Below are 25665 nucleotides of genomic sequence, written 5' to 3'. Positions count from 1 at the left end.
ATACATGTTAGGTGTTCATAATGAGAAGCGAATAAATTATAAATCTGACACAGAAGGCTGTACGCACGTCTATAGAAATTTAGTGCTGAAACAACAAAAGAAAAAAAATGTGAGTTGCGCAGTGTTCATCATACGGCAGCGAATATCCCGCTACCCACATACTTGGCGACAACAACAAAAATAGCGAGAATATGGTTAGGAAATGTGTTCTTATTATTTGTTGTTACATATATTGTTAATTTTGTTTATGCTTGAATGTATATGCTTTAAGAAAATTTGTTTACACTTACGGTACTTTAAATTTGTTTACCTTTTCCCCAGTTTTGTCTTTGTTCATTCACCTGTTCGAACATCTGATCAGTCGATCAAGTACATTCATTTGTGTAAGTTGTATTTGTTTATGATATGTCAATATGTAAAATATTGACCTGCTATTTTTATGTTTGCCTAGTATTTGTTATTCGTAATTTTGTGTTTTTCCAGTCCTGAGGATGGTTTCAGATTGAAACCGAAATATCGACCAATTATATAATCTAAAATACCACAAAATATATGGTGTTTTATTTATCTTTGCTGCCTTGAGCTCAATAGTTAACCAAAAAGAAATATAAAGCTAAATTATAGCTTCAAATGAAATTTGTATATGATTATGATTTTTTTGGTAAAATGGACATGGCATGGCTAACAAATGTATATTTATGTAGTTTATATTCGGAGCATGTGGTATGCTTTAATCAAATATTAATATCATACTTTAATTTTAAGACTTTGCAACGAATAAGACACTCTTTTGAACTGCCCAATTTATTTGTCCCTTATGATATTAATCTTGATTAATTTGTTTTTCAGAGGCGCATTTTCAGTTGTTAAACGCTGTGTTCAAAAATCAACACAATTTGAGTTTGCCGCTAAAATTATAAACACAAAAAAACTCACTGCAAGAGGTAAGCTACATGTATAAGCCATCAGATTTATCGACTTTATCGACATAAGCCCCAAACTCATATTTTGCAGCAAGCGTTTTTTAATTATTCTATGCTTTCGATGCAATTCACTCGTATAAATGTCGTAAGTGGTCCCGCAGAAGTCACGCGGAACTTCTTTTCTTTGTGAAGAGATGCAATGGCGATAATATTGGAAAATTTAAAACTGACTTATTGTACCACATACTTTTTATCATGTACAACTAGAAATGAACAAATTTCGTTTCTACTTTCCATCCTCAAGAATTTTATATTTGGCATATTAATAAACTAACTCGAAACATCAATTCATTTATCCTTGAAACATTAGTTAAATCCTATGAAAAATATTGCAATCTAGCATTAATGGTAGAGCCCGCCAGCCAGGTGTATTGAAGTCAACAAACTTACTCCGCTTGCATGCTAGAACATGTGTTTTAATGGTGGGTTCAATTTTACTTAAGTTCTTTAGTAATTAATGCACTTAACACCGGTGAATAACAATTGTTATTCAAACATATAAGTATATAAACTGAGCCCGAGTTAAAATATACTGCACAAATAATCTTCTGCAGTGAGCAAGTGTGATACAATAATGTAACAAATTTTGGGAAATTCCGCTTATTTCAAACCTTCTTCTAATGTTCGAATCGCTGAATTGTCAAATAAATAACTCCAATATTCTGTATTGTAAGATGGTTTTTACTACTACTTTGGGAGTAGTACAATTATACTTCACAATTATACTTCACCTCGCAACTAATAGCGTGTTTAAATAAAACTGATTAGTCATTCCTCAGTTTGCGGTACTTTTTTACTCTCGGTTTTCTCTTTCACCTATTTTTCCTAAGGTCTAATAATTTCGCGAACAGTTCGAGAACAATTGTATCTCATGCTTGGTTACCAGCTATATACATGTATATTTGTAGTTTTCGCTTTTCTTATAGCCATATGCGTGTGTATATGTGAGTAACTACTTCGGCTGATGACTACATGTGTGTATGTGTGAGATATCTCTTCGTTGCCTTGTACATAAGTGTCGCTGCTTGCTGTTTTTTGTTGTTGCGATTTTTTACTAACAGCCCAGTGATGCCAGAATTCGCCAAACTGCCCTCAATCTCCCGATCCAACCGCTGCTAGCCTCTCCAAATGAACCACCTTTCTGTTTCGTGGTTCCCAATTGTTTTTATGCGGTAGGTGACATCACTGATTTGCCTCACAACTTTGTACCGGCCTTCCCAGCTACATTGACATTTTGAATGAACACCTTTCCACCGGTGAGGGTTGTATAACGCTACCAAATCTCCCTCCAGGAAACCTTTCGAATTGTTGTTATTTTCGTACCTGTGTTTCATCTTAATACTTATTATCCTGGTTCGTTCCCTCACACTCTGTTGTTTGGCCAATGCACTACTTCGTAGGGCTTCATCACGACGGATTGGCTTTGCATAATCAGTATCGTTTTGAGGTTTCAAAACAGTATTGCGCCCTCGCTTGAAACCACCCTTGCATTCTTTCTGGGAAATTCTTTCTTTCGTTTGAGTGCATCCATTTGGGGTACATTCGGTTTTGATTTGTGTGTTCCATTCGTTCTACCAAGCTTTGCACGGTTTACTGCATTTGACTTTTGTGGTCCTTGTCGAATCTCCTCCCACCAGCACTTGCTTTATGCTGAGCGCTTTTTCAAAACTGAAGTTAAGTGGCACATCCTTGTTCTTATAGCGCATAATCCTTCTTTGTATGTCGATCTTGATGCTATGGTCAACTAAGAAATCCACTCCCATTATGACTTCATCAACGATCTCAGCCACAACGAATTTGTGTAGAGCCACTATTATATACCGGCGGCGGCGGCGTGGGCCGTGCACCGGCATACGCTGGTGTTCTTACTTTAAAAAGCTTGCTTTTTCTATTTAAAAAATAATATTTAGGAAAGGCTTTGTTTGTACGTATTTAAGGAAATCAACGTTTGGCCATTTCGGAAAGATCCGGGGGTTTGCATCAAAGTCTCGTGGATCATTCAGTTCCTTGCGGAGGAGCTTTCCTGCATTTACTTACTCCCGGGAGGCTTCGAACCTAACCCTGGTCTAAGGGACTGGTACTGCTGCGTCTGCGAAAAAAATTTAAGTAATTAAAATGGTCACACTTTTGTCTGTATGTCTCGTACAAAGCGTAGTTTCACCGAAGGAGATGTTCTGGTCTAACTCCTAATACTTGTTGTAGACACGATTCCTTAAAATATTTGTGGCCCTGCTGGTCACGCACAAATGCGACTTACGGTTGCTATTAATGGCCTTTTAATACCCATGCCTCTCGTGGACAGTTTTAACGATTAACACCAACGCTGGCCTATTATTCATCGCGGCAAAGGGCGCGTCTAGTTTTTTCGGCTGTTTTAGGAGCTATAATTCCCGATGTGCGAACAGTAGTAATCCTGTCCACCACCAGTCACTTCCACGCCTCCTGGCCCTCACACCACATGCCAGCACAGAAGCTATAGGACTGCAACTTCGAACTCATACCTTCGTCTACGTCACTTTCCTAGAAGCTCTAGGTGTAACACCGAAGACTTTCTAACTGTTTTTTTTTTGTCGCGCTTTGCTGCCGAGGTGGTGTGATGGTAGCGTGCTCCGCCTACCACACCGACGATTCTGGGTTCAAGACCCAGGCAAAGCAGATGCAGTTCGGAGTCGGCATAAAACAAGTAGGTCCCGTCCCTTCAATTTGTAAGAAAAATGAAAAGAGGCACGACGCAAATTGGTCTAAAATATCTTCGGAGGTTATCGCGCCTTACATTTATTTATTTATGCTGCCGAACACCACCAGAGAAACACCTTATGAGGTGGGTTTTGTCTAAGGCTGGGGTAACGCTCAGTCAATCCAGAGTCGAGTAAAGGTCCCACAAACCCCTACTGAATAAATACACGATATTTATGTGTTACGAACACACGCACACACGGCTGGAGGTATTATGCGGGCAGCAGCTTTCCGTCGCAAGATGGCGAGGCGGCGGCTAACTGTCGTTGGAGTAGAGGAGGTTCGGTAGGCCGGTTGAACGGTAGGGTAACGGACGGACTGGTTCGGCGGTACGGAAGCAGCGACGGGATAGAAGCAGCGGCTTAACGGCGGTAGTATGACAAGCGGCCAGTGGCTGGTGTAGCAGCAGCGGGATGGATGCCGCGGCTTAACGGCGGTAAGATGGCAGACGGCCAGCGGCCGTCGTAGCAGCGGCGTGACGGATGCAACAGCTTAACGGCGTTAGGACGTCGAACGGCCAGCGGTCGTCGTAGCAGCGGTGTAACGGATGCAGCGGCTTAATGGCGGTAGGATGGCGAACGGCCAACGGTCGTTGTAGCAGCGGCGGCTGAATGGCGATAGTACGGCGACCGGCCTGTGGTTGGTGTGGCAGCGGCGGCACCAGCAAGGTGGGATGGGCACGGCGGTAATATGGCGGACGGCCAGCGGTCGGCGTAGCACCCGCGGAATGGAAGCAGCGGCGGCACCAGAGGGGCGACGATGTGACGGCAGCGGCGGTGGGCTACGGAGCGCGTACCAGGGCTGTGGTGACAGGGGAAGTAGGCTAGCGATGGTGTTTGCCTGACAGCGGCGGCTCGTTCCGGGCGGGGTCGGTTGACGGTATCGGATTGATCGGTAGTCTTCGGCCGGATCGGTAGTCTGCGGGGTCGGTCACCTGGGGAAGAGACTACGAGGACTCGTTAGTGCTGGTTTCACCGCTGGACACCCCCGCCTCCCTAGTTGCACGCTAATAGAAGGTGCGTAAGAGGGGCGGGGCTGTACCAGCCGATACACCGTTGGTCGATCCGTGCGCGGAGGGGAAGTGCACAGCGGTAGCCCCTTATGCGCACGCATCGGCTCACGGCCGAAACCAGTGCTGAGGGGGTGGGGGGGTATAGTCATTAAGGCCTCGGGCCGCTCAACACCCAGGGGGGCGACGGGTGGCAATAGCACAAAGGCATCCGCCCCACTCGTCCTTACTTGTGTGAAGGGTGACCCGTGCCATGACGGCGCCCCTTCCACTCAACTAGCCGAGACCAGACCTGTGGGGGTGGGGGTTATATAGTCATTAAGGCGTCGGGCGGCTCAACACCCAGGGGGCGACGGGTGGCAATAGCACAAAGGCATCCGCCCCGCTCGTCCTTACCTGGGTGAAGGGTGACCCGCGCCATGACAGCACCCCTTCCACTCAGCTGGCCGAAGCCGGAGCTGGGGGGAGGGGCAACATAGTCATCAAGGCGTCGGGCCGCTCAACACCCAGGGGGGCGACGGGTGGCAATAGCAGAAAGGCATCCGCCCCGCTCGTCCTTACCTGGGTGAAGGGTGACCCGCGCCATGACAGCGCCCCTTCCACTCAGCTGGCTAGCCGGAGTGGCAATTTTGTCTTTAAAAAGACAACCACTCCCGCTGGCTCACCTGCGAGGACTGAATTGCAAAACTGCAAATTCGCTGTTTATATGGGTGGTGCCGCAAACTGGTTGAGAAATCAACACACCATTATTGTGATTTTCATTGGTTTGCTATCAGTGGTTGTTGAGTATGCTATAGAAGAATAAGTACAAGTGGTTGTTGACTATGCTATAGAAGAATAAGTACAGGGAGGTTCAGGTGGCTATGCTATAGAAAAATAAGTACAGGGAGGTTCAGGTTTAAGTGAATAAGGAAATACAGGGGGGGTTACGTTATTGTAACGCTACGTTACAGTCCCCCTCCCACTTCGGTTGACGGAAAGCTGCGGTGGGGAAAGATGGATCTCCAGGCATGACCTAGGTATTATGCCGGAGCGCGTGTGGGCGAAGCACTTTATTTAAAAAAATTATTTTTTCCAAAAATATACAGAGTCATTCCACTTATATCTAACAGAGTTAATTTTAACATTTCAGGTTCAATCGCAAAAAAGTATTGTCCTAAAATTTTTTTTTTTTTTTGTCGGGGGTGGAGTCGTACTAAACTGTATCCGTTATCGTACTTCTCTTGTTCCCTTTATAATGTTATATATATATATATATATATATATTTTCTTTTTAGTAACATTTTTTTTTTTTTGTAATTTGAAAAATAATTCACATTTCATTTCCGTCTTAAGTCTAACAAGTTTTTGTAAATTGTATAAAAGTATATAAAAGATGTATTTCGGCCTCCTCTCTTGGTGTCTCATTCAACTGGTACCACTCTTTTACCCCCATCAGTGAAACTCTCGCTTGTGTTTCGCCCATCATTTTTACCTTGACCCGCTTGGTTTTCCAGCGGAACGTGTAGCTCTTTCTGTCCTTGTGGTTTGTGCGCTTTAGTTTCAGTTCCCTGAAGAACTCTTCGGGATCAGGGTCACCCTCTTTGTATGTCGTTTTCTTCGTGTGGTTGTGTTCGGTGTCCCCCCATTTCTGTTGCTTTAACGTAATTTCTTTAATAAATTCCTCTGGGTCCGGTCTTTCATTTATAGCCTTTTCTGCGGGCACCTGTTTTGCGTGCGGGTCGGCCTTTTCTTTCTCTGGTGCCAACTCCTGTTCCCTGATGGCCATTAGGTGGTCGTAGATTGGTGGGCCGTGAAAAATCTGTATTTTTTGAAATTTTGGTTTGTTCGGCTGCCATAATGTTGCCTCAAACGGTGGGTGCCACGGCCGTATCGGTTTCGGTGAGTACGGTGGTATGGGTTGCCGGTGTTTTCGACTCATGTTGGACGGTTTGGTTCCTGCAATGAAGAGATAAACGGGTTGTTTATGATTGGTACGGCTTTAAATCTTGCAAGTGCGCGTGTGCGTGTTGTCGCTTTGGTTGCTCCGGGTGGCCTAATTTCACCGTGTTCGTGGAAACATATTCCATTACCAAGTACGGGCCGGAAAATTTTGGTGCTAGCTTCTGGGCGAATTTGTCTACAGCGGATGAGAGTGTGTGGTCCCTTTTCATCACCTGCTCGCCTATGCGTGGCTTCCATTGCCGTCTGCGTAAGTTGTAGAATTTTTTTTGTTGCTTTGAAGCTTTGGTTAGGTGCCCTTTTATCTCGTCCCATAACTTGGTGATGGACGGTGGTACGGTTGGTGGCTCTGCTGGTACTGCTCCCTCCGTGCGCACTTGCTGCGGTGGTGTAAGGTCTCTACCGAAGTTGATTTCTGCTGCCGATGCTGTTGTAGATTCGTGGCTAGCCGTGTTTATCGCGAATGCTATTTGCGGAATCTCCTGGTCCCAGGTGCGGTGGTCGTCCTTGCATCGCTGAGCTATCATGGTCTTCACGACCCGGTAGGTTCGCTCGGTGGAGTTTTCGTGGGGTGCGTAGGCTGCTGTAAACTTGTGATCGATGCGGTGGTCGTTCAAAAATGTGGCTAATGCCTTCCCGACAAATTGTTTCCAATTGTCGGTGAGGAAGGTTTTTGGGCAGCCAAATCGGTATATGACTCTTTCCTGGAGTGCTTTGATTACGCTTGCCGTTGTCGCTTGGCGCACTGGGATCAACTCCACCCACTTGGAGAATTTATCCACCATGACGAGGAGACAAGTATTTCCTTGCTTGGAACAGGGCAGTGGTCCCACGAAGTCAGCGGTTACTATTTCCCACGGTCGTGATGATTGCATGGTTGCCATCAATCCTGCTGGGCGTCTTTGCTCGACTTTGTATTCTGCGCATCTGATACACTTCCGTACGTGTTTGAGAACATCGCGGAAAATCCCGGGCCAGTAATAGTTCTGTTGCGCTCCCTTGAGCGTCTTCTTCACCCCGAGATGTCCAGCGGCGGCGGCGTCGTGGACTTCCTGTAGTACGTCCTTTCGTCGGTCGGATGGGACGCACAGCTTTCATTGCGGTGACCGCAAATGTGGCGGAAGAGTCGGTTATCGACGATCTGGTAATCTGGATGTGACGTCGTTTGTTCCGTTGGCTATGGTATACAAAATGTCGTCTTCGGCGTGTTGTAGCGGGCAGGGGGAGAACGCGTCGGCTACTACATTCTGTGCTCCTTTCCTGTATTCTATCTCGAAGTTATATTGTTGTAATTCCAGTGCCCATCTTGCCCGACGTCCAGAGGGGTTTTGGAGCGAGTGCAGCCATTTCAATGAGTGGTGATCGGTGATGACGGTGAAGTGATACCCCTCCAGATACGGTCTCATCTTACGGATGCCCCATAGCACGGCGAGGCATTCTTGTTCGGTGGCCGAGTATCGCTTTTCCAGCTGGGTTAGGCTTCGGCTGGCGTAAGCTACTACATTCTCGTGGTCGGAATAGCGTTGATAGAGCACGACGCCCAGGCCCTCTCCGCTCGCGTCGGTCTGGAGAAAAAACGGTCGAGAGAAGTCTGGACAACAAAGTTTTGGCGCGCTGCAAAGCTTTTCCTTGAGTGCTTTGAAAGCTTGATTTTGTTGCGCCTCCCATTTCCAGACTTGTCCCTTTTTCAGCAGTTGGTTAAGCGGCGCGGCGAGCGTAGAGGAGTCTGCCACGAAGCGGCGGTACCAGGACGTGAGTCCAAGAAAACGGCGGAGCTCTTTGAGCGTTTTCGGTGTGGGCATCTCCTGTACAGCGGATAATTTTGCTGGATCGGTGTGAATTCCTTTCGAACTGATGATGTGTCCTAGGTAGGGGAGTTGTTGCTGGACGAAGCTGCACTCTTCGAAGTTCACTTGCATCTTGCGTCGTTGTAGGCGCTCGAACACTTCCCCCAAGATCGCCAAGTGTTCTTCGAAGGTATCTCCCAATACGATGATATCGTCCAGGTAGGCGAAAACTTTTGGTTGGAGTTCGGGCCCAAGTATCGAATCCAGAGCGCGTTGAAATGTAGCCGGAGCAGAGTGTAGGCCAAATGGCATGACTTTCCACTGGAACAATCCCCTGCCAGGAACTGTAAATGCGGTGTATGATCGAGATGCTCTGGCGAGCGGGATCTGCCAGTAGCCGTTCTTCAAGTCGATAGTAGAGATGAATTTCGCCTCCTTCAGCTGGTCGAGAATGGCTCCAATTCGCGGCAACGGGTAAGCGTCTGGTTCGCTGGCGGCGTTGAGCTGACGGTAATCTATGCACATCCTCCAAGTGCCCTGTTTTTTGCGGACTAGCACGATTGGCGAGCTGTACGCGCTTCGTGATGCTTCTATTCTTCCTTCTGCTAATAACTCGTCTACCTCTTCGTTGATGACTTGTTACATGGCCGGGTTGCGGGGGTAGTATCGTTGCTTCAGCGGTCGGTTGTGTTTGAGACGGATCGTATGCTCGGCTGCAGTGCTTGGTCCGATGATTTCGCCAAACCGCTTTTGGTGATGTGTCAGGAAGTTTCCCAGTTCCGTATTTTGGTCTCGCTCAGGTGTTCTCGGCTCGTCAATGCACATAGCGTATCCAGTTCGGGTGCTCTCTTGGTCACGGTGGCCTCCAGCGGCTGACCATCCAGCGTGAGGATGATTCCCCTTTTTCTTAGGAAGTCCATTCCGAGGATTACCTGTTCGGCCAAGTTTGGGATGACGGTCAGCATCGCGTCTGTGGCTCGTCCTTGATACACAATCCTTGCCGGGTAGGAGTTCGAGGTAAAGACACACGTCTGGTCTGCCAGCTGGATGCTTCGCTTGTTGGGGCGCGCCTTAATGTTGTTCTTTTCTAGGTTTTTCCGTACGGTGTCATCCACGTAGGATAGGGTGGCGCCGGTGTCCACTAGTGCGCGCATGCTCATGCCCCCAATGACCATTGGTATGTAGAATGGGCCATCTAATAGTGTTTTTGCGGTTGATTTGCCGGCGGGTGTTTCCCTCGGCTTCTCTGTTTGGACGTACGGTGCTTGGCGGCTTCCTTTAATAGCGTTGGGCGGCATCCGGGATGCGTTCTCGGTAATTGGGCTAGTCGGAGGGCATGGGCAGTCCCTGGAGAGGATGTTGTCTTGGCCACACCGGGAGCAGAAATTTCTCCAGGGGCCCTTACATTTGAAGCGGTGGTGTCCGCGTTCCTTGCAGCGCCAACAGCACTCCTTGCTGTCGTATTCCATGGGTAGGTGGTATAGGCTGTGAACCACCATTTTTCCCTGTTTTGCTTCCTCGTCTCTTAACAGCTCATACTCTTCCGTTAGCTCCAGGAGCTCCTCGATCATCCTAAACTCGCTGCGCTTGACGAAAAGGCGGCATTCCACGCGTAGACCATCGTAGATCCGTTCGATGTGATTCTCTTCCCCCATCGTCGGGTGTTGGCGGACCAGCGTTTCCAGTGCGAGGATGTAGTCCTTGGCCTTCTCACGGCCTTGCTGTTTGCGTTGTCGGATGGCCTCTTCCAAATGTCGTATGTGTCGCTTCTGTAAAAAAAAAATTTTGCACCTCCCTCCGCAGATCGCTCCAGTGGTGTATGTGTTGCTTACGGACGCGGTACCATTGCAGTGCTTTCCCGCGTAGAAGCTCCGGCAGCGTTGGGAGGAGCCGGTCGACGGGGATGCGGTAGCATTCGGCGAGCTCCTCTATCCCCTCAAGAAATTCGGGCGGTGACTCCTCTCCCGAAAAGTGCAAATCCCAGAGGCGAACGGTATTCATAAGTTCACCGTCGCTCATTTCGTCTCGTTTCGGTGATGCGTTCTCTCTCCTTCCTCCGTGCGGCTGTGGGCTGTGGATCTGGCTTGAAGGGATCGGCTTTGTTGTTGGCTGAGGTAGCATAGCGGACTTCCCCTCTTCCTCGTTCACTTCTCGTTCCAACCCTTTCAGCTGGTCTTCACTGGATTTTCTGGCGCGTTTCGCTTGCACGTAAGTACTCAGTGCGCTACGCAGCTCGGCTACGGTTTGACCTTCCACGTCGATTCGGTGTTCCTTATACTCCTCGATCAGCCTCTCCCTCCTCAGTAGGTAGATCCAATTGAGCGAGTCGGTTTTCAGCAGAGTGCCTTCCGGAACCGGTGTGTGTGTTCTTTCTAGCGGTGTGTTCGTTGAACCCGCCCCGGCAGTGTTGGTGGTGGCTGCAGTTGTTTTTCCACCTTTATCTGAGGAGGAGGGTCCCTGTTCGGGCGCCATTTATGAGGTGGATTTTGCCTAAGGCAGGGGTAACGCTCAGTCAATCCAGAGTCGAGTAAAGGTCCCACAAACCCCTACTGAACAAATACACAATATTTATGTGTTACGAATACACGCACAAACGGCTGGAGATATTAGACGGGCAGCAGCTTTCCGTCGCACGATGGTGAGGGGGCGGAGCGGCGGCTAACGGCCGTTGGAGCATAGGAGGTTAGGTAGGACGGTTGAACGGTTGAACGGTCGGGTAACGTGCGGATTGGTACGGTGGTACGGAAGCAACGGCTTAACGGCGGTAGGGTGGCGGACGGCCAACGGTCGTCGTAGCAGCGAAGTAACGGGTGCAGCGGCTTAACGGCGGTAGGATGGCAGACGGCCAACTGTCGTCGTAGCAGCGGCGTGACGGATGCAGCGGCTTAACGGCGGTAGGATGGCAGGCGGCCAGCCGTCGTCGTAGCAGCGGCGTGACGGATGCAGCAGCTTAACGGCGGTAGGACGGCGGACGGCCAACGGTCGTCGTAGCAGCGGAGTAACGGGTGAAGCGGCTTAACGGCGGTAGGATGGCAGACGGCCAATTGTCGTCGTAGCAGCGGCGTGACGGATGCAGCGGCTTAACTGCGGTAGGATGGCAGACGGCAAGCGGTCGTCGTAGCAGCGGCGTAACGGATGCAGCAGCTTAACGGCGGTAGGACGGCGAAGGGCCAGCAGTCGTCGTAGCAGCGGTGTAACGGATGCAGCGGCTTAACGGCGGTAGGATGGCGAACGGCCAACGGTCGTTGTAGCAGCGGCGGCTGAATGGCGATAGTACGGCGACCGACCAGTGGTTGGTGTGGCAGCGGCGGCACCAGCAAGGCGGGATGCGCACGGCGATAGTATGGTGGACGGCCAACGGTCGGCGTAGCACCCGCGGAATGGAAGCAGCGGCGGCACCAGAGGGCAACGATGTGACGGCAGCGGCGGTGGGCTACGGAGCGCGTACCAGGGCTGTGGTGAGAGGGGAAGTAGGCTAGCGATGGTGTTTGCCTGGACAGCGGCGGCTCGTTCCGGGCGGGGTCGGTTGACGGTATCGGATTGATCGGTAGTCTTCGGCCGGATCGGTAGTCCGCGGGGTCGGTCACCTGTGGAAGAGACTGCGAGGACTCGTTAGTGCTGGTTTCACCGCTGGACACCCCCGCCTCCCTAGTTGCACGCTAATAGAAGGTGCGTAAGAGGGGCGGGGCTGTACCAGCCGATACACCGTGGGTCGATCCGTGCGCGGAGGGGAAGTGCACCTTAACGGAACAGCGGTAGCCCCTTATGCGCACGCATCGGCTCACGGCCGAAACCAGAGCTGAGGGGGAGGGGGTATAGTCATTAAGGCGTCGGGCCGCTCAACACCCGTGGGGGCGACGGGTGGCAATAGCACAAAGGCATCCGCGCCGCTCGTCCTTACCTGGGTGAAGGGTGACCCGCGCCATGACAGCACACCTTCCACTCAGCTGGCCGAAGCCGGAGTGGCAATTTTGTCTTTAAAAAGACAACCACTCCCGCTGGCTCACCTGCGAGGACTGAATTGCAAAAATGCAAATCCGCTTTTTATATGGGTGGTGCCGCAAACTGGTTGAGAAATCAACACACCATTATTGTGATTTTCATTGGTTTGCTATCAGTGGTTGTTGAGTATGGTATAGAAGAATAAGTACAAGTGGTTCAGGTTTAAGTGAATAAGGAAATACAGGGGGGGGGGGGGGGTTACGTTATTGTAACTCTACGTTACAACCTTAAAACAAACCAAGTGGATATCATTGTACTTATAGGTGAAATCATATAACTTATAGGTGAAAATAGTATAATCCTACATAATAAATTTTACAAAGACCCTGGATAATTTTTCTTAAATGCAGACCAAAGTTTGCAGACGTTTGTGTTTGAAACATTGATTTCAGTGGTCTTCGTTAAACAAAAACGATGTATAAGAATGAAAGTCGACCAATTTTAAGTTGAAAGATGTAAATGTTAGGCTCAGTACAAACTGTTGTTTTCATATCTTTTGATACAAAAATTCATTGTAAATAACCACGTAGCTTCAGTTTTTAGCCTAGTTCGACTGTCCACTACGTTATGGTAGTAACACATCCGGACATTTGTTCGACTGTCTTGGGAAAGCTTTTGCTTCACCAATTTGAGTGTTCTTGCGAAGGACAAAGCCTCACCTGGTAAATATATGTATGTGCCTACGTATTCATAAATGTAACAGGAGCTGTAACGCGTAGGTTATATTTAAACTTGGTTGGTAGGCTAAAACAATGTGATTCACTCCATTGTGATATGGCCGCCAACTTTAAGAAGTGTTAAACCAAGAGACTTGGGTATTGAATGATGAAATGTGAAAATCAAAATCAACATTTCAGACGAAATTTTAAAGTTTCGCAAATAAACAACAGATGTTTGAGTATAAGGCCAAGGGATTTTTCAAACACTTCTCATACGTACATATATCCTCAACTTAAGTATGAGGGAAGAATCATTTCAAACGAATGTTTAAACCCCTGGAACCTACTGAAGAAATTTGCATCACTCCAATCGGAATATAGAAGTTTTAAAAAAAATCGGTTTTTTTCGGGTCACTTGCTTTTTAACAACCATAAGGGCAATTTGAAATCATGCTCGACTTGGGTCATTTTATTTAAATTCATTGTTTCTTATTAATTTTTTCAAAAAATTATCTAAAGTGAGCATTTACGTTTTTATATAACGTTTCTTTTAGTGCTTTGTTTTAATAGCTTGGTGAATTGGGTTATGCAAAATCCGTGTTAAGCTGGCATTGAAAGCGACTGTTTTTTTAAATAACTTTTGAATGCAGGGAAAGGGTTAAATTTCGTAATTGGATTCTTATAACTGGCAGTGATGCGCATCCGTTGATACCCTTTTCGACCATATCGATATGAACAACAAATGGCCTATACAGTCTTAAATGAGTAGAAAATATCGTCGCCTGCTTGCCAGAAGCATGAATGTGCAAAAATGAAAATGTTGGGAAATTGAATTTCAAAGTTTATTGCTACCTTAAAATTTGAAGTATTAGTTTTTAATGTAAAAATGTATCAATAAATTGTACTCACAATATGCTATTTCAACTAACATAACTGTTTTGCTCGCATCCCTTTTATTCTCCGAGATTTAGCACATTCATTTTTCTGGCACAACGAAAGTTTTAAAAACTGATTTAAATTTTTGTTAATACAGCTATACAAAAAAAATTCAAAGTAGTCGGATCGCAAACAGTTTTAAATTCGTTAGCGTTATAAACGATTTATTAATGAACAACCTTGAAAGGAAACGCAAAAAGATAACAATACAAATAACAATAGGTGCTTATGTAAATCGACTGCTGAGTCTAATATCACTCTATTTCAAAACGCCCCACCTCAAAACTCTTTTCAAAACCCCACATCAGAGTTTTTTTCGAAAACGCCCCACCTCAGAATTTGATTGAAGAACCGAGATGAAACAAATTTTGAAATAGGGCGTTCTTCAATCAAATTTTGCGGTAGGGCATTTTTGAGTCAAATACTTAGGTAGGACGTTTTTGAAAAGAATTTTGAATAGGGTGCTATTCCACTCAGCAGTCGAAATTGGATTGTAGAATGTAAAAAATTAATACATAAAATAAGGAAATATAACATTCTTTGTTTTATTATCATTTCCAGGAATGAGAAAACTTTGGTTCTATGTTCCTTGAGTTCTTGAAATAGCGACATACAGTTGACCGTGAGAAAACACTTCACTACGAAGGTCTACGCCAACATAACTAAATGTTTGTCCTTGAATTATTAATTGTAATTATATTAGTCCAAGTGTAATAGGCGGGTTCTTCGGAGTAAAGCTAAGTCCTTGCAAAATCGTCAACTGAACAAAGGGGAAAAAATGCTGTCAAAGTGGTTTGTAGTAGTTTCTGCAATACCATAAGCCCTTTGTCCATTTTCTAAGTGAACAGATAGATGTACAACCATTGGGAATTGCTCATGACTCAAAAATCCCAGTAATCCCCAAATACCTTGATATGCTTAAATATCTGCCAATAAAAAAATTGTGCACTTCGTCCTTATTATCTTGAACAGAAAATGTCGCTACTTTTGTTGACATACTTAAAAATATATTTTATTAATTGCGCTGTATGACAGTACTCTACATTTATGTGAGCGGAGAAACATCTGGAAAGAACGGGCTATATGGAACGATCCATGGGTTGTCGACGTTGTCCCATTAGAAAGTACATGGGTGTAGTCACCGTCCGCTCAAGACCTTCGTCTATATTTTGGATATCTATCTTCCTTGGTAAGCTATTGGAGCTCGCGTTTCGTTTAGAGCATCGTCCATTCAACATGCAGGGGATGATGAATTATCAACCCCACATGGGCCGTGGATCATATTTTTAGTAATTATATCATACAACATCGGATCTTCGTCTTTATTTGGAATTTCCGCTGATATAATGCGATCCATGGCATCGTGAAGAATTTTATCTATTAGCCAAATTAAAATACATACCTATGCGCGTGAGGCAAACCTCGCTTTTGCCATTCAACAGTAAACATATGGCATCTAGTTTTTCCAAAAATATCTTGTTTTGTAACTAAACTCTTGAGTTGGTGTAGTTTGATATGGAAAACTCTTGACGCGATGTCATAGCACTCACCTGGTCGTTGATTAGGAGGCAATTCGTTTTTGATTTCACTCCACTCTGGATTGCATGTGAATGTTATAAATAAGTCAGGCCTTCCATAATGACGGACATATAAGAGGGCGTCTTGTGTACGTTCATGTAAATATCGAGGCGATCCAGTAAATGAAGACGCCAAATTACTAACTAACCAATATTTTCAGGATTGCAATCCTCGTTAACAGCATCCCTTAGATGTCTATAATTATTTGCACGCAACGTCTTTTGGTGTGCTCTTATAAAATTCAACCTTTTGGTCACCAGTTTAGCAGCCATGCCCACACAGTATCGGTTAAAGAGATATCCATATTGTGACAAATATTAGCATCACTAACCTGATACTAGTATCACTAAGCTGAGACTAAGCAGCCACTCGTATGTACGTAAACAAATCAATCATCATTTACGCACATATGTACATACAAGGCAACGAAGAGATACTCGCAAACACATGTAATCATCAGCGGAAGTAGTACTCATGCATACACACTAGACTGGGTCGAAAAAAAAAGTTGCTAATGTCCGTCCCTAATTTAAAGATTATGTTGAGAGAGTTTCGGAAAAAATTTTTATTTATTTTTTTTGATCCTTTGAAATACAGCCGAAAAGGTTTTTTCGTCGTAACTTGGTTATTTGACGTCCGATTTTTAAAATTGATATGTCATTATTTTGGTCTTGATAAGCTTCACAATTCCGTTTAATGGGTTTTAACCTATGAAGTCGTTTTCACATGATTAGGTCAGCTAACAAAATTGTACCGCCCCCTAAAGTATCCTTTTTTCCTTACCAAACGAAAGTACTTAAAAATTCTAGAAAATGTTGCTTTCAAACATATTACTAAAATAATAAACAAAGAAGTTATATCACTTTCAATATTTATTGCAACTTTTATTTTACCTGATTCTTATTATACTTAAACCTGAAACTCATGATATTTTTGGAGGAAAAATTATTATTAGGGTTTGTATTGAAAAGTTAATAAAGATATGCCAAATATCATAAATAGGGGAAGTCAAAGTAAATAAGTGAGTCAAACCTGTTGTTTCTTATTTATAATATTAACACTATGCGACAAAATCAACTTTTTTTTTGGGTATTGGACACAACCCACTTTTTGTTTTCATATTATTTTCAAGCAGAATTTCTTGACTTAATTTCAAAATATCTCTTTGAAGAGTTGGTGCAGCATTTAGGCGCAACGAAAGCTGCTCCTCTTGGGAAGAAAAATATATTTGTAAATATTTTGGAACCATGTTGGGCGGTGGTAATTATAAGCTTCCAATAATATGGTACACTTGTCCATGAAATTACCTTCTCTAATTTCATTACTGCCAAACAAAGTCATAGCGAAACTACCATTGTATTTTCCTATATTTTGTTTAAAATGACTGGACGACGTATGCTCTCCTGTAAGCAGCGCTTTGATTGCTGGCGGAAGCTCACCGATATCACTTAATATGACATGACTCTTACTACGGCACATACCTGGTGTTTCATTTGGCCACTTTCTAATCTTACAAAAAACGCAAATTTCACTTATGCGGCCAATGAAAATTGGAGAATTTTCCATATAATTCAGATGTGGTCTGTAGTTAAATGCTGACTTCAGACCAATCGCCCTTTGCCTGTCGTTCAATGCTCGCAACCTTTCATTTTAACTCTCTTGTAGCAAAAAAATATCAAGGCAAATCACATTTTGGATTTGCATATAATGCGTGTTTCTAAACAACTTTACTACATACATAAGTACATATGTGTTGCTTTGTACAGAATTGCCTGTTTTGATTTTCAGTGGTTGTCGCAAAACAATAACAAAGCAAAAAACTCGTGCATTTGCCAAGAGCGAAATAACGCACTCCCTTTGGCTGTGAGTATATGTATCCCTTCACAAACACAAAGTTGTTTTTGTTGGCCCGCTGTAGCTTGGGTTTGGCCATCGAAAAGTCTTATGCTTGCATTATTTGGGGGTTTTCATGCTCTTTCCTAAATATAAAGGGCTTTAGTTTGTGAAAATGAAAAAAAAGGTGCAGTGTGTTTATTTGCGCCAATACTTTCTTTAAAAAAAAATTCATAAAAATCGGTTTGGTACTTTTTGAGATTAGCCGTTCCAAACACTTCCCATATAAGTATTTTTATATAATTAGAATAGATACGAGCCGGACCCGTACGCGTCTTGCGAAATAAATATAAAAGTCTCATATCAAATATCAACAGAAATCAGCTGTTCTATCAACCAAACATCTATGTCTGTCATCTGGCGAATGTTAGCAACTGCCGGTAATGCTGTGTTAGTTCTAATCAAATATTCACAATGGTACCATAGTACAAATAAATTTCTTTGTGTGCTCACAATCGTTTATTTTTAACAAATTATTTTAATAAAATATAGCTAAACAAAAGCCCTACGACTAATAATGCCCAAAGCTCGCTAATAGGATGAATCCCCATCTTTAGAACCAAAACTTTATTTATAGACTTGGATTCCAAATAAGAGCGAGAAAGGGACCTGCACATAAAAACAGGTGTTAAAAAATATATATAAGATTATTGCAAACTTAGAACTAGTTCTAATTTTCGGAATCAGAATCTTCTGAAATGTTGGGTTCGGGTAAAGCGTCACGAACCTCATTGTTGCCCTTTAGATTTTTATAAAAATAATGATATTCTTTTAGTATAACCAGTTTTTCGCACATTTTTGTCAAGTCTGTTAGTTTTGCCTCGGCGATAGGCAACAGCTTCGAATAAACAAAAATTGTTGAGCCATATCAACGAATATGTCGTACAAACAGGAACAGCATTGCTTTGTTGCCAGCCAGAAACATGAATGTGCTACATTCATTTTTCTGGCCCAACTTTGTGTGATTGAGTTATACATTCATGAAAACGGCATTGCAAATTTTTGGGGCTTCCATGTAAGGTAGGAAATTGTTAATTTAAGTAGAACCTAAAGAATCTAAAGGGTAATCCAACGAAGGTTCTAACACTGAATCGGAAAATTTGCACATTCATGCTTCTGGCTAGCGAGCGACGATATAGTTACGCGCCGAACGTCGCCGCCGCGCCGATAATTTTAACTTGACAAAATCGGCGGCGTATATCTCTACTTCCCAATTAAGACTTCACATACCACTTCTCCTTGGACTTGGTTATACTCGCCAGTGACCGTACGCAATCTTGCTCCATGTAATGGCTTTACTCTCCTGTTGACCAAATCAGATCGAATGATGGAATGAGATGCACCCGTATCTACAGTCAGCAAATGTTCCTTTCAATCCACATGTCCTCCGACAGTAAGACTGCTCGAGTTTCTTCCGATTTGTGATACATATATCACAGTACGTTCACTAGCTGGAGCAAGTTCTCGATCTTTACATCTAGCTCGCTCATGCTCATCTCCTCCTGCTTTGTACTTAAGACCACCATCCACTAGAATCCAAACCGCAATGACGTGTAATGACCTGGCTTCCCGCATTTGAAACATTTGATTCCTCTGTCACTCCGCTTTTGCTATCCTTTCAGTGCCTCCAATATTGTGTTTACCGAGTCTGGCCTTTCTACTTCCACACGGCGTGCTTTGAAAGCATTTAGGCGCAACGAAAGCTGCTCCTCTTGGGAAGAAAAATATATTTGTAAATATTTTGGAACCATGTTGGGCGGTGGTAATTATAAGCTTCCAATAATATGGTACACTTGTCCATGAAATTACCTTCTCTAATTTCATTACTGCCAAACAAAGTCATAGCGAAACTACCATTGTATTTTCCTATATTTTGTTTAAAATGACTGGACGACGTATGCTCTCCTGTAAGCAGCGCTTTGATTGCTGGCGGAAGCTCACCGATATCACTTAATATGACATGACTCTTACTACGTCACATACCTGGTGTTTCATTTGGCCACTTTCTAATCTTACAAAAAACGCAAATTTCACTTATGCGGCCAATGAAAATTGGAGAATTTTCCATATAATTCAGATGTGGTCTGTAGTTAAATGCTGACTTCAGACCAATCGCCCTTTGCCTGTCGTTCAATGCTCGCAACCTTTCATTTTAACTCTCTTGTAGCAAAAAAATATCAAGGCAAATCACATTTTGGATTTGCATATAATGCGTGTTTCTAAACAACTTTACTACATACATAAGTACATATGTGTTGCTTTGTACAGAATTGCCTGTTTTGATTTTCAGTGGTTGTCACAAAACAATAACAAAGCAAAAAACTCGTGCATTTGCCAAGAGCGAAATAACGCACTCCCTTTGGCTGTGAGTATATGTATCCCTTCACAAACACAAAGTTGTTTTTGTTGGCCCGCTGTAGCTTGGGTTTGGCCATCGAAAAGTCTTATGCTTGCATTATTTGGGGGTTTTCATGCTCTTTCCTAAATATAAAGGGCTTTAGTTTGTGAAAATGAAAAAAAAGGTGCAGTGTGTTTATTTGCGCCAATACTTTCTTTAAAAAAAAATTCATAAAAATCGGTTTGGTACTTTTTGAGATTAGCCGTTCCAAACACTTCCCATATAAGTATTTTTATATAATTAGAATAGATACGAGCCGGACCCGTACGCGTCTTGCGAAATAAATATAAAAGTCTCATATCAAATATCAACAGAAATCAGCTGTTCTATCAACCAAACATTTATGTCTGTCATCTGGCGAATGTTAGCAACTGCCGGTAATGCTGTGTTAGTTCTAATCAAATATTCACAATGGTACCATAGTACAAATAAATTTCTTTGTGTGCTCACAATCGTTTATTTTTAACAAATTATTTTAATAAAATATAGCTAAACAAAAGCCCTACGACTAATAATGCCCAAATCTCGCTAATAGGATGAATCCCCATCTTTAGAACCAAAACTTTATTTATAGATTTGGATTCCAAATAAGAGCGAGAAAGGGACCTGCACATAAAAACAGGTGTTAAAAAATATATATAAGATTATTGCAAACTTAGAACTAGTTCTAATTTTCGGAATCAGAATCTTCTGAAATGTTGGGTTCGGGTAAAGCGTCACGAACCTCACTGTTGCCCTTTAGATTTTTATAAAAATAATGATATTCTTTTAGTATAACCAGTTTTTCGCACATTTTTGTCAAGTCTGTTAGTTTTGCCTCGGCGATAGGCAACAGCTTCGAATAAACAAAAATTGTTGAGCCATATCAACGAATATGTCGTACAAACAGGAACAGCATTGCTTTGTTGCCAGCCAGAAACATGAATGTGCTACATTCATTTTTCTGGCCCAACTTTGTGTGATTGAGTTATACATTCATGAAAACGGCATTGCAAATTTTTGGGGCTTCCATGTAAGGTAGGAAATTGTTAATTTAAGTAGAACCTAAAGAATCTAAAGGGTAATACAACGAAGGTTCTAACACAGAATCGGAAAATTTGCACATTCATGCTTCTGGCTAGCGAGCGACGATATAGTTACGCGCCGAACGTCGCCGCCGCGCCGATAATTTTAACTTGACAAAATCGGCGGCGTATATCTCTACTTCCCAATTAGGACTTCACATACCACTTCTCCTTGGACTTGGTTATACTCGCCAGTGACCGTACGCAATCTTGCTCCATATAATGGCTTTACTCTCCTGTTGACCAAATCAGATCGAATGATGGAATGAGATGCACCCGTATCTACAGTCAGCAAATGTTCCTTTCAATCCACATGTCCTCCGACAGTAAGACTGCTCGAGTTTCTTCCGATTTGTGATACATATATCACAGTACATTCACTAGCTGGAGCAAGTTCTCGATCTTTACATCTAGCTCGCTCATGCTCATCTCCTCCTGCTTTGTACTTAAGACCACCATCCATTAGAATCCAAACCGCAATGACGTGTAATGACCTGGCTTCCCGCATTTGAAATATTTGATTCCTCTGTCACTCCGCTTTTGCTATCCTTTCAGTGCCTCCAATATTGTGTTTACCGAGTCTGGCCTTTCTACTTCCACACGGCGTGCTTTGAAAGTTGGCTTACACAGAAGCGACGCTGTTTCGTGAGTCAGATCATGTGATACCGCGTCTGCAAATGTTGGTTTTGGATTCTCATTTGTAGCTCGTTTCGTTTCGACATCCCGTATTCCATTTATAAAGCTCTGAATTTATACCTCTCGGTGTATTCCACGGGTGCGTCAGCATTTGCGAGATGAGCCGATCTTTCAACATCCGAACCAAACTCCTGCAAAGTCTCATTCGCTTCTTGGTAGCGGTTTTGCAACTCAATTTGGTATATCTGTTTCCTATGCTCGCTTCCGTAACGTCTTCCGACAGCGGCCATCAATGCTTCATAACTGTTCCGTTCGTACTCTGGAATAGTCTGTAAACTTCAGCTGCAGGCCCTTTCAATGCCACCAACAGTGCAGCAACTTTATCTTCAGCATTGCAGTGGTTCACTGTTGACGTCTTTTCAAATTGAAGCTTAAATACCTGGAAAGGAACAGAACCATCCAACGTTGGGGATTCTAGCTTCAGAGAGGATGTTGAAGTGATTGGACGGTTCAATTGTAACTCCTGAATACGATATTTTAAAGCATCAATATCGGCCTCCATTTTATCTTGTCGACTACTGAACCCTTCCTGGAATTGCGATAGTTTCTCTTCCATACACGCTTCCAGTTGTGCGTAGATTTGCGATGATACCTGTGCTTAAATTTGTGCCGACATATCGGATATATGTGCCCCTTGTGCATGTTATTTCTGACGACATCTCTGAGATACGTTACTCCTGTGATTCCAGTTGGGATGCCATATATGTCTTCTATTCTTCCAGTTGAGTTGACATTTCATATTTCATATTTCTTTATTCAGTCTATGATTTACAAGAATCTTACAGACTATATTAAACATTATTAAACATAAGGTTTATTTACAGTAAAGTTAATTTAAAATGGAAAATAACATATTTTTAAAACTTCGACGAGATATCGAAAAATCAATACAATAATTATTATTGATTGACTTAATAGCAATTAGAGCGCGAGTGATCGGGCCATTAAGTGCGTAATTAGATCTAAACTGCTCAATTACAAACATAGTATATTGGCGCAAAGTTCGTGATGGAACATAAAAGTTCAAAGACTCTAACAGTATCGGGCAATCAATATTGCCATTGGAAATATCATAAATAAACATTATAGATGTAATTAATCTTCTACTTTCTAATGTGTGTAGATTAATTAGCTTACACCTAGAGATATATGGAGGAAGAGGCAGATCGAAGTTTATATCGTATAAACAGTACTTCATGAATATTTTTTGCACACGTTTGTCTCTCTTATTGTGTACCTCATAATAAGGACTCCATATTATGGAACCATACTCAAGCCTTGACCGTACAAAGGCATTGTATAAGAGTTTTTTAGTATATGGGTCCTTAAACTCGGATCCATTTCTTTTAATAAAGGACAGTAAGGAATATGCTTTGGGGATAATAAAGTTTAAGTGCTCGGTGAATGTAAAAGACGAATCAAATACAACACCTAAATCCCGAATTTTATTCACCCTAAGTAACGGCTTATTAGAGACATAGTAAGACGAAATCAATTTATTACATAATTTGGAATAAGTTATGTAATAACATTTGTTGGCATTCAGCGCAAGCTTATTTTTACAGCACCACTCATTAGAATTATTTAACTCAGATTGTAGTATGAGAGTATCAGACTCGTCCTTGATTCTGAAAAAAATTTTCAAATCATCAGCGTAAAGGAGATAATTGCATTGCTTGAAACAAGCACTTACATCATTGATAAAGAGAATAAAGAAAAGTGGGCCAAGGATACTACCTTGAGGCACACCTGCGGTTGCTACGTAAGGCGATGACTTTACGTTGTCAATAACAACAAAATTTATCCTATTGGATAAGTATGAATAAATCCATTGTAAAAATGTTGAGTGAAAACCCATTTTTCGCAATTTAGCCAAGAGAGCTTTGTGCGAAACTCTGCCAAAAGCTTTGGATATGTCCGTATATATGCAGTCAACTTGACAACCATGAGTAAAAGACGAGATGCAGTAATTCGAAAAAACGACCAGATTGGTTACTGTTGAACGCCCCGGAACGAAGCCATGCTGACATGGACAAATATAACGCTTAACTGCGGACGATAATTTAAACATCACCGTTTTCTCAAAAAGTTTTGAAATCACGGGGATCTTCGATATTGGCCGATAGTTTGTAACGTCAATTTTACTACCACTTTTATGAATAGGTTGAATAAAAGTAGTTTTCCATTCATCCAAAAAGATACCAGACTTTAATGATAAATTAAATATATGCAACAAGGGCTCTGCAACGGAAGCTACACATTAAAAAAAAAAAAAAAATGTAAGGCGCGATAACCTCCGAAGAGATCTAAGGCCGAGCTTCTCTTCCAATTTGCGTCGTGCTCCTCTTGATTTTTCCCTACAAATTGGCCGGACGGGACCTACATGTTTTATGCCGACTCCGAACGGCATCTGCAAGGCAGATGAGTTTTCACTGAGAGCTTTTCATGGCAGAAATACAATCGGAGCGCTTGCCAGACACTGCCGAGGGGCGACCCCGCTTAGAAAAATTTTCTTCTAATTGAAAAATCTTATTTCTAAAATTTTGATGTTGCTTTGCCCGGGACATACGGAGTGATAGGCGGAGCACGCTACCATCACACCACGGTGGCCGCCGTGCTTCAGGAAAAAAGATGAAAATTCTTGATAATCACATTGCTTGGAGCTCTTGATCGTCTGAATACTTAAGATAATATCATCAATATCTAGAACTAAATAGGAGAAGTCGAAACAAGACGTTATCTCGTTCAACATATCCCCGTCGGCATTCCACAGATCATCAATAGCAAAGTTTGCTTTAAAAAATTCTGCAAACAAATTGGCTGAATCACTAGACGATGATGAATTCTTGTAAGACACAGACAACGGTATTGTTGAAACCGATTGTTTGGAGCGAATGAAATTCCAAAACGATTTAGGATTCGATTTGATATTATTTTCGAAATTGAGAATATATCGATTGTACAGAAACTTATCAAGACAATTAAACTCCTTCGCGTAATTCAGATATTGTTGCTTGAGTTCGGGACTTCCTGATTTTTTAAAAAGTTTATGATATTTATTACGCAATTTTTTTAGAGTCTTTAAGCTTTTGGTATACCACGGCAACTTGTAAACCCTTGCCGGGAAACGAGGAATATTAATATTCATTATTTCCGAGATATTACTTTTGAATAAGTCAAAGCAGTCTGAAAGATTGCGATTATTAAAAAGAGACTGCCAGTCAATATCTGAAATCAAATTATTGATCAAGGCAAAATCACATCGGCTATAATTGAAACCAACTCATTACTGAGTTTAATATTTCCAAATTCATAAAACTTAATCTCCAATAACAATGGTACGTGATGTTTATCAGTATTAGATAACGGGCAGAGAGAACGAATTAAATTATAATTAAGATCATTACTAACAAATATAAGATCGAGGATTTTACCTAGCGTATTTTCAAAATCATTGATTTGAATTAACTGTAAACTATAAAAATTATCAACTAAATACATTTCACTAGCTTGATTGACATTAGTAGGTATGAGAGTTTTCTCACCTGGAAGATAATTCCATACGATTTTATTTAAGTTAAAATCCCGTAAAATACAAAATTTAGAATTCAAGTTAATGCTCGAAACATGCACAATATTATCAACGTGATTTTCATAAACACTATCTGCACTATTTGGTGGTATATAAGAATCACTGACAAATAGACATTCTGTTTTGCCTTTTATACTGATTATAAGCTGATCAATAGAAGTATCAGCGATATTAAGAGGAACCTCCGAGGTTTGTAGCCTTTTTCTTACAGCAATTAGCACTCCTCCACCTCGATAAAGTCCTGTACTTACACTATCACGATCTTTGCGATATATATTATACAAAATTTTATCAAAAAACTCATTACTAAAAAAGTCCGCAGTAAGCCACGTCTCAACAAGAACTATCAAATAGTATTCTTCACTAGAGGTAGCAGCAAATACAGCAGAGG

General features: G+C 42.8%; 1 protein-coding gene across 10 annotated transcripts in view; it reads left to right on the top strand.

Annotated features, from left to right (window-relative positions):
* CaMKII (Calcium/calmodulin-dependent protein kinase II) overlaps positions 1 to 25665 on the top strand; it is a 3892153-nt gene that overhangs the window by 727872 nt on the left and 3138616 nt on the right. For all 10 annotated transcript variants that reach the window (XM_067758430.1, XM_067758431.1, XM_067758435.1 and 7 more), the window contains one exon: positions 850 to 944. In XM_067758430.1, the coding sequence (XP_067614531.1) occupies positions 850 to 944 (95 nt within the window). The remainder of the gene's footprint in view (positions 1 to 849; positions 945 to 25665) is intronic.

Source organism: Eurosta solidaginis, chromosome X (genome assembly GCF_040869045.1).
Source record: "Eurosta solidaginis isolate ZX-2024a chromosome X, ASM4086904v1, whole genome shotgun sequence".
NCBI lineage: Eukaryota > Metazoa > Arthropoda > Insecta > Diptera > Tephritidae > Eurosta > Eurosta solidaginis.
Note: the sequence above shows the minus strand (reverse complement) of the source record. Positions and strands in the feature narration are given on the sequence as shown.